Source organism: Lissotriton helveticus, chromosome 4_1 (genome assembly GCF_964261635.1).
Source record: "Lissotriton helveticus chromosome 4_1, aLisHel1.1, whole genome shotgun sequence".
NCBI classification, from domain to species: domain Eukaryota; kingdom Metazoa; phylum Chordata; class Amphibia; order Caudata; family Salamandridae; genus Lissotriton; species Lissotriton helveticus.
The window spans coordinates 1,568,047,066-1,568,060,740 of NC_136063.1; the positions used below are offsets into that span (position 1 = coordinate 1,568,047,066).

The 13,675-nt window shown below is 46.9% G+C and overlaps 1 protein-coding gene across 2 annotated transcripts in view; it reads right to left on the bottom strand.

The window, feature by feature from the left end:
• Positions 1 to 8,886: 8,886 nt before the first annotated feature.
• Positions 8,887 to 13,675, bottom strand: part of BLVRA (biliverdin reductase A) — a 220,091-nt gene continuing 215,302 nt past the window's right edge. For both annotated transcript variants that reach the window (XM_078688188.1, XM_078688189.1), the window contains one exon: positions 8,887 to 10,674. In XM_078688188.1, the coding sequence (XP_078544314.1) occupies positions 10,419 to 10,674 (256 nt within the window). In that variant the 3' untranslated portion in view covers positions 8,887 to 10,418. The remainder of the gene's footprint in view (positions 10,675 to 13,675) is intronic.

Sequence of the window (13,675 nt, forward strand, 5' to 3'; positions counted from 1 at the left end):
TGTTTTTGATGAAGGGTTGTTTGGTGGTTCTTATGTGCTGGTGGTATTTGTTCAGGACATTCCTGTAGTGTTGAGGTCTTCAGTGGTTTTTCTTTTCCACCAGTTTTGCTCAAGGTGTCGGCAGGAGCGCCTAGCTACTTGGAGGTCGGTAGTGAACCAGGCGGCTCGCAGGGGGCATGGTTTGCAGGGGTGGCGGAGGGGTGCAAGCTTGTCTGCTCAGCTGGAGATCCAGCGGTGAAGTTCTTTGGCTGTGGAGTTCGCATTGGTCGTGGTGGAGGTGGGGTCGTGGAGGAGTGGTCTTCTGTGATCTTGCTCCAGTTCCTTGATGGTGGGCGTGGGGCGGGTTTGGGTGCAGTGGTGGTTTTGAAGATGAAGTGTACGCAGTGGTGGTCTGTCCACAGGAGCTGAGCGGTGTGGCTGAAGTGGGTGTTGTTCCCACCTGCGAAGATGGGGTCGAGGGTGTGTCCGGCTCTGTGGGTGGGGGTGGTGACGAGCTGCTTCAGTCCGAGGTTGGCAAGGAGGGCGGTGGAGTCGGGGTCACTGCGGTTGTTGAGGTGGAAGTTCAGGTCTCCGATGAGGATGTAGTCCGCTGAGGTGATGGCGTGGGGTGAGAGAAGGTCGGCAATGGCGGTTTTGGAAAGGGTGCGAGGTCCGGGGGGGTCTGTAGGCGAGGGTGCCATGCAGTCTAGTCCTGGGGCTGGTCTGGATCTGAAAGTGGAGGTGTTCTGTGTTGGAGAGAGGGTCGCTCGTGCTGGAGGTGGAAAGTCGGAAGCTCTTGTGTAAGATGACGAGTCCTCCTTCTGTGTGGTGGAGGTGGTCCTTTCTTTGGATCTTGTGTCCGTCGGGAATGGCGGTGGCGATGTCGGGGCGGAGGTGGCGTTGGTCCAGGTTTCTGTGAAGAAAACGACGTCGGGTGAGAGTGCGTCGAGCAGGTCCCAAATCTCATAGGCGTGTCTGTGGAGGGAGCTTACATTGAGGAGGATGCACGTCGGGGCTTCGGTGGTGCAGGCGTCTTGCGTGGGTTCAGCTGTAGTGGGGGAACTGTCGATAGGGAAGTACTGTCAGCAGTATAGGCAGGAGAACTGGCCGTGGGTGGTGTCCGGCGTCGATCTCTGGCAGTTGATGTTCCTTCCGGGGTTGAGTGCGAGGAGGGTGGTGCAGTTGTAGTGGTGGGGGGTCGTAGATCCAGGTTCTTGGCGCTGGCCGCGGATGGGCGCAGACGGGCTTGCCTTTGGCACACCTGCTGCGTACATCCATTAAATAGGGGACGTGGGTGGGAAAGCACGGCTGGGAGGCGTGGGCGGTGAGTGGCGGGGGGAGGGGCTGTGGGACTGCAGCGGCAGGAATAGGGCGGCAGAGTTAAAGGAGAGGAAAAAGCAGGGCATGAGAGAGGCATCAATAAGGCAGACGCAGGGGCACAACAGAAAAGGGTACAGACACAAAAGAAAGAGGCACAGTAATTATTCCAATACAGGGCTGCCCAATAAATACAATAAGGGCTAGTGCAACAATTACCTTGATGGAACCAGCAGGGAGCAGACTCGAACCCTGCTGATCAGGGTAGAGTCTGTGCGGTGGAGGCGCTGCAACAGCAGAGCTGCGGGGGTGAGAGCAGGTCCCTGGCCAGGAGGTCAGAGGTCTTGCTCCTGGGTCTGGTGGTCAAAGTCTTTTAAGCAAATAAATTAATGATGCCACTGTTAGTCTGGAAGAGTGAGGAGGTCAGATCCTGGGGGACATATACATAGAAATGTATATCTTTTCAAGAGGCCTAGATATGATGGGGTGGCCTCAGGCCATTTCCTACAAAGTGCAAAACTGACCAGTACAGACAGACAGACTTGGAATGGATTCCCGTCATTCCGGCGACATCCATGATGCTGGAAACAATACTGGAAATGGGACAGGGCCGTTGGTTGGTCTTGCGTCTCTACAGGGCCTTGAAAGCATATATAACTTTTTACATTACACATACCTGTAACTATAGAATCTTCGCAAATAGATCCCCTAAATGTCTTAAACGTTTGGAACTGGAGGCCACATTCATACACATGACATGGCAGTGCCGAATGTATTATGTTACAACCCATGCCATTACAATGCGGTTATCACAACACATATGCTAATATAACACATAACCATTACAACATAAACTGTTATCACGCATATGTCTTTCCAACGCATGCCTTTATAATGAAGTTTGTTGTAATAGCATGGTTAGTAAAGGCATATGCGTGATCAAGGCTGCGTTTGTAAATGTATGTATTTTACAGGTAAGTATAAACACTTTATATAAATATATATTTGTTTTATACCTACCCGTAAAATTCTAACATATTCGTGGTTAAGGCATGCATTGTAACGACATTTGTTTAAAAATTACAGATAAGTAAATACACAGTTTTAAATATATATTTATACATATATATTAAAGCTCTAAACCGCACATAAAGTGAAGAGACCGCACTCTATTACGGGTGAAACTCTGTACTTTATTTAACAAGAAAAACTAACAGGACGCATTTCGTCTGGCGCCTTTTTCCAACTGTTCACACAAACGGATGCTCTGCCATATTATATATTTACTTATGCACAATGGCAATGAAGAGGGTTAGAGTGATGTCAAAAGGAGAAAAGACCTCATGCACCTTAATTTTAGTATTTCACAATCAAGTTTATATAGTTCTTGAAAGAAATCAAGATATGTACAAGGAAATAATATCACAGTAGTTCGTAGTGTCCCCAGTGAGAAAAAAGGAACCTAAAATATTGGTGGCATATTGGTGACATCTACTCTACCCTCACATGGGCGCCCGGCCCGGACTCTTGTGAGTATCTTCTTAAGCTGTATCTCTTTCCTATACTCACTTGTGGCACACATCTACTACATGGCTGCGTAAACCACCCTTCAGATGTCCCTACATTTCTAGGTCCTGAAGAGACCGTACATTGCACAAAGGGTCGAAACATCGTCGGAAGATAACAGAAATGAACCATTAAACTAGCGCTTATCATTCTATAGGAAATGCAGGGTACATTTTGTATACTTACAAATGGTCGACTATGACTAATTGGAAACCTTGTACATATGTCACAAATATGGCACCAATATTTTGCATTTCCGATTCAACATCTGCATGAAAATCAACAACGGACTGTTACTTCACAGTTCGTGAGCACCATCTTTGAGTGGTAAAAAGTACTGTGATGACAGAATTCATCAATATGAACCGTATTGGGCTATCATGTATCCATAATATAGATCATCAGCCATTCATTCAATGGTATACATGCATTGATGCAAAAGAAAATTCATACTTAATACATGATAACAAATTGGCAAATTATAACTTGATATGAACAAAAATTATATTGAGGTGCAGCGTATAGTCTGCGCATTTACACCATCCCTGCCTACCAGAATCCAGACCCTAAATTGCTAGATGAGTGGTCGGCATACACTACTGAGACGTCTGTAGTCATGCTAAAAATATTAATTACATTCGCATTGAGCGACAGAGATAAATGCTTAAAAGAAATAGAGGAGCTTGAAACCTTAATCTCTCAAGAACAAGATGCCAAAGCTAGAGATGAATTGAGAGAAGCAATGAATAAACGTCTTCTCGCATATGAGGAAAAGATCAAACAAAGTAAACACACCAAGTTCAATAGAGATGCCCATTATGATGAACAGGGCAGGATTTTAACATTTGCCCGTACGTTTGATGTCTCAAGAAGAGCCTTAAGGGGTAATGCAAACAGAAGAATCGTAGAACAAAAAGAAACCTCAGAGTCTGATGTTGAATTGGAAATGCATAGCTGATGTAAATATATAATATTGAGAACCTAGGACAAGGGGGACCTTCCATTGGCTGTGAATCCACCAATGAGGATTGGGAACATGATGCATAAGCCAATTGGACACCAGATACTATATTTAAGCAGTTCTAACATTGAGAAAGGCACCACGCCGAAACGCGTCTGGGAGAATTGCCCTTAATAAATATATAATTAAAAAACCCAGCGAGTGCTTCGTATCCTTCTGGATTGAGCTGAGATATATGTGCATGTGTGTATATATATATATATACACACATGCACATATATCTGCCGTCCCGTTTGCTGGCAATTCCTGCGAATATCACCACCTGGGGATCCCGATACTATTTTGGTGCATTCTGGGTCCTGTAGTTGTTGCACCGATGAGGCAATCTACATCAGGTGGAGCCCTGAGGGGGAGGAACAGAGACAGCCTATCCATCAAAGCGGGACATTTAAAGGCGTGGACATTTCCCTGCCCATTATTCCACACGGCGCTGATGAAGGCAAATGACGCCGAATCGCATTCGCCCTCTGTGGCATTTTGTGAAATAAAGAGACTCCGGTTTGTCCCCGATGTGGCCTCCGCCTTTTCTTTTGGGAAGGATTGCGTTGCATTTATCCACGCCGGCCAGAGGCGTGTCTGGAGACCCCCGCATTACCAAGTGGCCTCACCATTTCTGGCATCTGCTTCGGCAACTGTACTCGGTCAAGATATTGGCAAGGTTTGGCCCACCACGACGCCTGAGACGAAGAGAAGCGGTGCAGAGGTCACAGTACCTCTCATTGGGCTAGCTGCTTCGTCACATGCCCCCGCGGAGATGAATCTTGGGCTGAGCGGTTTATGCGGTTGGGGACTGAAGGAGAATCTTGAACTCGCAAGTCATGGGACAAGGGGAGGCGCTGCACGCCGTCCCGTTTGCTGGCAATTCCTGCGAATATCACCACCTGGGGATCCCGATACTATTTTGGTGCATTCTGGGTCCTGTAGTTGTTGCACCGATGAGGCAATCTACATCAGGTGGAGCCCTGAGGGGGAGGAACAGAGACAGCCTATCCATCAAAGCGGGACATTTAAAGGCGTGGACATTTCCCTGCCCATTATTCCACACGGCGCTGATGAAGGCAAATGACGCCGAAATGCATTCGCCCTCTGTGGCATTTTGTGAAATAAAGAGACTCCGGTTTGTCCCCGATGTGGCCTCCGCCTTTTCTTTTGGGAAGGATTGCGTTGCATTTATCCACGCCGGCCAGAGGCGTGTCTGGAGACCCCCGCATTACCAAGTGGCCTCACCATTTCTGGCATCTGCTTCGGCAACTGTACTCTGTCAAGATATTGGCAAGGTTTGGCCCACCACGACGCCTGAGACGAAGAGAAGCGGTGCAGAGGTCACAGTACCTCTCATTGGGCTAGCTGCTTCGTCACATGCCCCCGCGGAGATGAATCTTGGGCTGAGCGGTTTATGCGGTTGGGGACTGAAGGAGAATCTTGAACTCGCAAGTCATGGGACAAGGGGAGGCGCTGCACGCCGTCCCGTTTGCTGGCAATTCCTGCGAATATCACCACCTGGGGATCCCGATACTATTTTGGTGCATTCTGGGTCCTGTAGTTGTTGCACCGATGAGGCAATCTACATCAGGTGGAGCCCTGAGGGGGAGGAACAGAGACAGCCTATCCATCAAAGCGGGACATTTAAAGGCGTGGACATTTCCCTGCCCATTATTCCACACGGCGCTGATGAAGGCAAATGACGCCGAAATGCATTCGCCCTCTGTGGCATTTTGTGAAATAAAGAGACTCCGGTTTGTCCCCGATGTGGCCTCCGCCTTTTCTTTTGGGAAGGATTGCGTTGCATTTATCCACGCCGGCCAGAGGCGTGTCTGGAGACCCCCGCATTACCAAGTGGCCTCACCATTTCTGGCATCTGCTTCGGCAACTGTACTCGGTCAAGATATTGGCAAGGTTTGGCCCACCACGACGCCTGAGACGAAGAGAAGCGGTGCAGAGGTCACAGTACCTCTCATTGGGCTAGCTGCTTCGTCACATGCCCCCGCGGAGATGAATCTTGGGCTGAGCGGTTTATGCGGTTGGGGACTGAAGGAGAATCTTGAACTCGCAAGTCATGGGACAAGGGGAGGCGCTGCACGCCGTCCCGTTTGCTGGCAATTCCTGCGAATATCACCACCTGGGGATCCCGATACTATTTTGGTGCATTCTGGGTCCTGTAGTTGTTGCACCGATGAGGCAATCTACATCAGGTGGAGCCCTGAGGGGGAGGAACAGAGACAGCCTATCCATCAAAGCGGGACATTTAAAGGCGTGGACATTTCCCTGCCCATTATTCCACACGGCGCTGATGAAGGCAAATGACGCCGAAATGCATTCGCCCTCTGTGGCATTTTGTGAAATAAAGAGACTCCGGTTTGTCCCCGATGTGGCCTCCGCCTTTTCTTTTGGGAAGGATTGCGTTGCATTTATCCACGCCGGCCAGAGGCGTGTCTGGAGACCCCCGCATTACCAAGTGGCCTCACCATTTCTGGCATCTGCTTCGGCAACTGTACTCGGTCAAGATATTGGCAAGGTTTGGCCCACCACGACGCCTGAGACGAAGAGAAGCGGTGCAGAGGTCACAGTACCTCTCATTGGGCTAGCTGCTTCGTCACATGCCCCCGCGGAGATGAATCTTGGGCTGAGCGGTTTATGCGGTTGGGGACTGAAGGAGAATCTTGAACTCGCAAGTCATGGGACAAGGGGAGGCGCTGCACGCCGTCCCGTTTGCTGGCAATTCCTGCGAATATCACCACCTGGGGATCCCGATACTATTTTGGTGCATTCTGGGTCCTGTAGTTGTTGCACCGATGAGGCAATCTACATCAGGTGGAGCCCTGAGGGGGAGGAACAGAGACAGCCTATCCATCAAAGCGGGACATTTAAAGGCGTGGACATTTCCCTGCCCATTATTCCACACGGCGCTGATGAAGGCAAATGACGCCGAAATGCATTCGCCCTCTGTGGCATTTTGTGAAATAAAGAGACTCCGGTTTGTCCCCGATGTGGCCTCCGCCTTTTCTTTTGGGAAGGATTGCGTTGCATTTATCCACGCCGGCCAGAGGCGTGTCTGGAGACCCCCGCATTACCAAGTGGCCTCACCATTTCTGGCATCTGCTTCGGCAACTGTACTCGGTCAAGATATTGGCAAGGTTTGGCCCACCACGACGCCTGAGACGAAGAGAAGCGGTGCAGAGGTCACAGTACCTCTCATTGGGCTAGCTGCTTCGTCACATGCCCCCGCGGAGATGAATCTTGGGCTGAGCGGTTTATGCGGTTGGGGACTGAAGGAGAATCTTGAACTCGCAAGTCATGGGACAAGGGGAGGCGCTGCACGCCGTCCCGTTTGCTGGCAATTCCTGCGAATATCACCACCTGGGGATCCCGATACTATTTTGGTGCATTCTGGGTCCTGTAGTTGTTGCACCGATGAGGCAATCTACATCAGGTGGAGCCCTGAGGGGGAGGAACAGAGACAGCCTATCCATCAAAGCGGGACATTTAAAGGCGTGGACATTTCCCTGCCCATTATTCCACACGGCGCTGATGAAGGCAAATGACGCCGAAATGCATTCGCCCTCTGTGGCATTTTGTGAAATAAAGAGACTCCGGTTTGTCCCCGATGTGGCCTCCGCCTTTTCTTTTGGGAAGGATTGCGTTGCATTTATCCACGCCGGCCAGAGGCGTGTCTGGAGACCCCCGCATTACCAAGTGGCCTCACCATTTCTGGCATCTGCTTCGGCAACTGTACTCGGTCAAGATATTGGCAAGGTTTGGCCCACCACGACGCCTGAGACGAAGAGAAGCGGTGCAGAGGTCACAGTACCTCTCATTGGGCTAGCTGCTTCGTCACATGCCCCCGCGGAGATGAATCTTGGGCTGAGCGGTTTATGCGGTTGGGGACTGAAGGAGAATCTTGAACTCGCAAGTCATGGGACAAGGGGAGGCGCTGCACGCCGTCCCGTTTGCTGGCAATTCCTGCGAATATCACCACCTGGGGATCCCGATACTATTTTGGTGCATTCTGGGTCCTGTAGTTGTTGCACCGATGAGGCAATCTACATCAGGTGGAGCCCTGAGGGGGAGGAACAGAGACAGCCTATCCATCAAAGCGGGACATTTAAAGGCGTGGACATTTCCCTGCCCATTATTCCACACGGCGCTGATGAAGGCAAATGACGCCGAAATGCATTCGCCCTCTGTGGCATTTTGTGAAATAAAGAGACTCCGGTTTGTCCCCGATGTGGCCTCCGCCTTTTCTTTTGGGAAGGATTGCGTTGCATTTATCCACGCCGGCCAGAGGCGTGTCTGGAGACCCCCGCATTACCAAGTGGCCTCACCATTTCTGGCATCTGCTTCGGCAACTGTACTCGGTCAAGATATTGGCAAGGTTTGGCCCACCACGACGCCTGAGACGAAGAGAAGCGGTGCAGAGGTCACAGTACCTCTCATTGGGCTAGCTGCTTCGTCACATGCCCCCGCGGAGATGAATCTTGGGCTGAGCGGTTTATGCGGTTGGGGACTGAAGGAGAATCTTGAACTCGCAAGTCATGGGACAAGGGGAGGCGCTGCACGCCGTCCCGTTTGCTGGCAATTCCTGCGAATATCACCACCTGGGGATCCCGATACTATTTTGGTGCATTCTGGGTCCTGTAGTTGTTGCACCGATGAGGCAATCTACATCAGGTGGAGCCCTGAGGGGGAGGAACAGAGACAGCCTATCCATCAAAGCGGGACATTTAAAGGCGTGGACATTTCCCTGCCCATTATTCCACACGGCGCTGATGAAGGCAAATGACGCCGAAATGCATTCGCCCTCTGTGGCATTTTGTGAAATAAAGAGACTCCGGTTTGTCCCCGATGTGGCCTCCGCCTTTTCTTTTGGGAAGGATTGCGTTGCATATATATATATATATATATATATATATATATATATATATATATATATGCGGAAATCTGTCACTCGAGCTGAAATGCTTGGTTCTCGTATTCAGCAAGCAGGAACAGACACGGACCACAAGTAAGATGCCGATTATTTTATTAGTGCTGCCGCCATAATATATATATATACACACAGATGAATGTATTTATATCTTTTTAGGTCTCGCCTAGCTATTGCTTAAGCAATTGCTATGCAAGAGATATAGAGGTGCTCCAGGAAAGCTTACCAAGAGGGCTTTGCAATGCGGATTATGGACAGTGCATGTGCGCCGCGCGCGCTTGTTTTATATATTTTCACACATAATTTCTTAAGAATGTGTGTGTATTTTACCGACAAAGAGAATCAGCAGTGAGAGTTAGCAGCTGTAAGCTTTTCTCACGAGAAAGACTGAGAGCACAGTGACAAGACAGATACTATACATTTCTAAGATGCTGAGCTAGTCTTTTGTGAATCCTCACAGTTGCCAATATGAAAAGGAGGCTGAATAAGTCAGAAGAGTGAGCACAGCACAGCCCTGAAAGTAACATCAGCATTCAATATGGTTGCAATTAAACAACATGGCACTTCATTAAAGGCAATATAAATCAGTCTAACCCAAAATAAATGCAAAACGCATACATCCATGTATGGAGTAGATTTAGCGCAGTGAACAGAACAGAACACCAGGAGACCTTTAGTACTAGGTATGGACTAGTGGGAAGAGTTACAGGCTCATTGTTGCGCCCACGACCTAAAATCTAAAAAAGATTTCGGTAAAATATTTTTTATACATGGTCAGGACACAGTTAGATGTAATGTTTCCTACCAAGGGCCCCCAATTGTGTGCCTGTGCCCCAGCAAAAAGTCATTTTCTTGGGGTTCCTTTACGCTTTTCTCTAGAACATACGGTTTTGGTCAAAACAGAGTCACTTCATGCCCCGCTTCCGTATTTGGGCCTCATTTCTCTTTCGAGTATTGTGTTACCCAATAACCCAACTTTACAATGCCATACAATAGGAGAACACTTAAGTGGTTGTTGAATTTGATTATTGGTAAGTTATTAATATCTGCTACAGCGTTTGCTAGCTTATGGCATTTAGCATTGCAAAACTTATAACCTCCCTAAATAATTAAGAAATAAAATATGTATGCATATTGCATACCATATTTGAAAAGACATAAAATGGCAATGTTTATTATCCACTGCAGACTAAACAGAAATCCTAATTGCTAAAGTTCATATATTTTCCAACATATTTCATTCCTTTAAAAATCCTGAGTACCTGGAAATGTAACTCAAATGCAATATCTACAGATTGTGTTTGACACTTTATGCTGTGAACAATTACAATATTTAATAAAGAAAATCCACTGTCATTTTGTATAATTTTAATGACAAATGGCATCTCTCTTTGTGGCATCTTGGTGGCAGTGGTGTTTGTAATCATGGACATATTGAGTGAATCTGATCTTCTTGTACAAACTGTTGCCCCCACAGTATTATCTCAGTGGCTTTATCTGATCCATTATCACATTTGGAATCTGCCCTGAAGAGCAGCCATCTTTAACTGTATGCCCTCCGTATACGATTCTACGGCACAGAAACATCCCATGGAATGTTAGTCTGCTTGTTCAGTGCTCACAGAGTTGTTGGATTTCTTCTGCAAGTTCCAGGCACTTCAGTATGCGCCTCTTCTCCGCATCTAGCGCCTGGTTAGAGACCTCTCCCAACAGCTTCTTGGCAAACAGATCCTGGTCTTGCATAAAAGCACCGACTGCTCCCCTGGGAACATCTGGTAAACTATCCACGGTCCCTGACTCGAAGCAGAAGTTGATTGTCCGGCCACGTTTCAGCCCTGGAGCTCTTTCTTCAATCCAGGTCAGTGGCCTGTGGTGAGATTAATGGAAGGAAGAACAAAAAGGTAGATATGAGAGTGTATGTAAAAACATATGACAACATTACATCAGATACGATTAGTAGTTCGACCGCTTGCTAACACTATCTTGCTTTTTCATACCCCTGGCACTGGCTTTGGACCGCCAGTCTTAGAGGTTGTGTAGGCAGCAGCAAGAATATAGAAATTAATTATCTTTCTTTGGTTTCAGTTCCTTTACCTGCCTCAGTAGCAAATAGCAGGATTTGGACATGCTAAAGTTTGGGAAAGAGGCCCTGTGATGTTTTCGGGGTCAAAGGATACCGGATATCATCCCCGCTACCACAGGCAATTTGGTGAATCCAGCTCCATGATTAATATGTATATTGTTCCTATAAATTGTAGTATTTTTGTAGACGGCATGCAGTGCGTCACGTTTGTGCCTGTGGACGTCTATTGTGTTTGCAGGTACTACAAGTGCAGACAGTTCGCATAATGCAAAGCTGCTGCAGTTGAGATGTTGCTTACATGTTAAGTATTTCAACGTTTATTGCCCAAGCATATTGGTTATTGAATAGTTAAATAGTTTTGTAAACTGGTCAAGGTTGCGCTGATGGTGAAAAATATGTGCTAATTGACTATTATAGAAGCTGCGAATGCTATAATAAATGGCACAATGAAAATTGGCAACGATGTGCTTGCTAGCACAATGGAACCTGCCTGTGACGTGGTACGTGGACATAATAAAACAGGTTACGAACTGGTCACTAGACCTGAAAGTAGAATAGGTGGGAGAACAGACTATCCCTCTACAGAATTGTATTTGATTTTCCTTTTACTACGGGAGCGGTGTGACGTCAGAATGCACCAGTAATAAGAAAATGATGCACCCATTTAATAAGTTATTGCACTTGACGTGTGATGTCACAGTGCTGCTCAAGGGGCATGAAAGTAATTCCCATAGCTTGAAAAAAATTGGTGCACGTGAGCCTAAACACCATGTGCGTACCAATAGCAGCTTTAAAAGTAAACTTTAAATTCACAGAGACAGTGCTTGGGTGGCCGTGTTCCATTGTCCATTAGTAGCTCTGAGAATGAATGCAGTGTTAGGAAGATTGCATGAAAAGCAGGTCCGTCTATAAAATAAAATAATTTATTTAACGGGTCAATGGTAGAAAAGCAAACAAATGGGTTACTCTACCCTTCACCAGTGAAAGAAGACTTGTTTCTTGGATGGACCAGAGCTGCTGATTTCTGGAGTCTGCTTAGTATATGAATTGTGCAAACTTGGTATTATTGAAACTGACTATGCTGTGCTAACTGCACATATTGTAAATTGGTCATGAATTATGAAATATGAAAAATGGAAAAAATAATTTAAATGAAACTGGTCATGGAATGCTAACTGGGCATACTCGGAACTGGCCCAGGGTTGCAAATGGGAATACTGAAAATTAATCCATTAAACAGCATGTATCTGGTTAATAATGAAACTATACACAAAACAGTCATGGCCAAGAGACAAATATATAAAAAACTAAATTTGAAAAAAATAATTTCTAACAGCGTAAGATGAGCATGGTACCAAACATTTATAATATCCATTCAAGCATATATTAGATACCTTATAGTGGCAATGCAAGTTGATTTACATTTGTGGTCTGCTTAAAATAAAAAGGTTCATTCTAGCCCTTCCAGTATGTGGATATAGTGAATTAATGAATTAATCATTTATTGTATGATTAACCCGTTAACCGCGGCGTAAATTCCGCCGCGGAGGGGGTGATTTCTAGCGGGGGCGGGGCCGCGTCAGCCAACGGACATGCGCAGCACTACGGAGGTAGTGCTCGCGACGGCTGTTGGCCGACGGCAGCAGCAAATAGGTTAATTAAAATCTTCACAATATAATCACAAAGAAAGAAATTCAGTTCAAACTTGTAGAGCAAGAAATTATTAAAAAGTTAACTTATTACAAAAAAATTAAATTCATAAAGCAACATCAAATTAATTTCATGCGTTAATAGAAGGGAGAGGCAACATGGGGAAAAAAAGCAACGTGTTATAGTGCAAGCGATACCTTCAAAGGGGAAAGCTCCAAAGGCCGTAGATCAATCTCCCCACATCGTCATTTCAGTGCAACCTTGCACAGCAGGATATTATTACAAAGCCAGCTCATTAAAAAGAGAATTTATTTAAATCAACTGCAAATTAATTTCACACGTTAAAAGTTAGTGTATATATGTGAGAAAAGTGCAACGTGGAATGCAAGCGATACCTTGAAGGCAGAGACTCCTAAAAGGCCAACAAGCATTCTTCTAACTATGGCCCTCATTATGATGTCGGTCGGAGTTGCCTCCGACGACACTGTTTCGGGGAAGGAACCACCAGACCATAGGTCGGCAGGTCCAACAACCCCATTAGGATGCGACCGGGAGCTTGTGCAGCGGGCTGAAAATGCCCACAGCACAGGCTCCCATTGAAAAATGTAAGTTTGTAAACATCCCTGTACTGTGTGGCAGACACCTTAGGTGCCCCCCAGGCCCAAATGCTGAGGGGCAGAGGGGAAGAGGTCCTGCTAGGGGCCCCCAAAGTCAGTTTCGGACAGTCAATCCATGTAGGAAAGGCCGACATGGATCGGCTGTCGGAAACTGACATCATAATTCTGATGGCAGAATTATGGTGCAATTCCGACTGTCCGACGGGCTTCTTGAGCCTGTCGGAGTCCCCTGCCAGTTTACACTCATACTGCTGTCATCCTAATGCGGCGGTTGGAGTTTAAACCTACAATGTCGGTCGGAAAGTCTCCGACAAGCAGTGGGAGGCTTTCCGAGCCTCACTGTAATTAGGCCCATTGTCTTTTGTAGGGATGAGTTCGGGGTGAAAGATTACCTTACTTAGTTAATGTCCACACGTGTCTTGGTAACAATCCATTTAAGGTCAAGGGTTACAGTTTGTGGTCCTTCAATCATCGTCCTGCTGTTACAAAATATTTGTCAATTCTTGCTAGCTCTATAG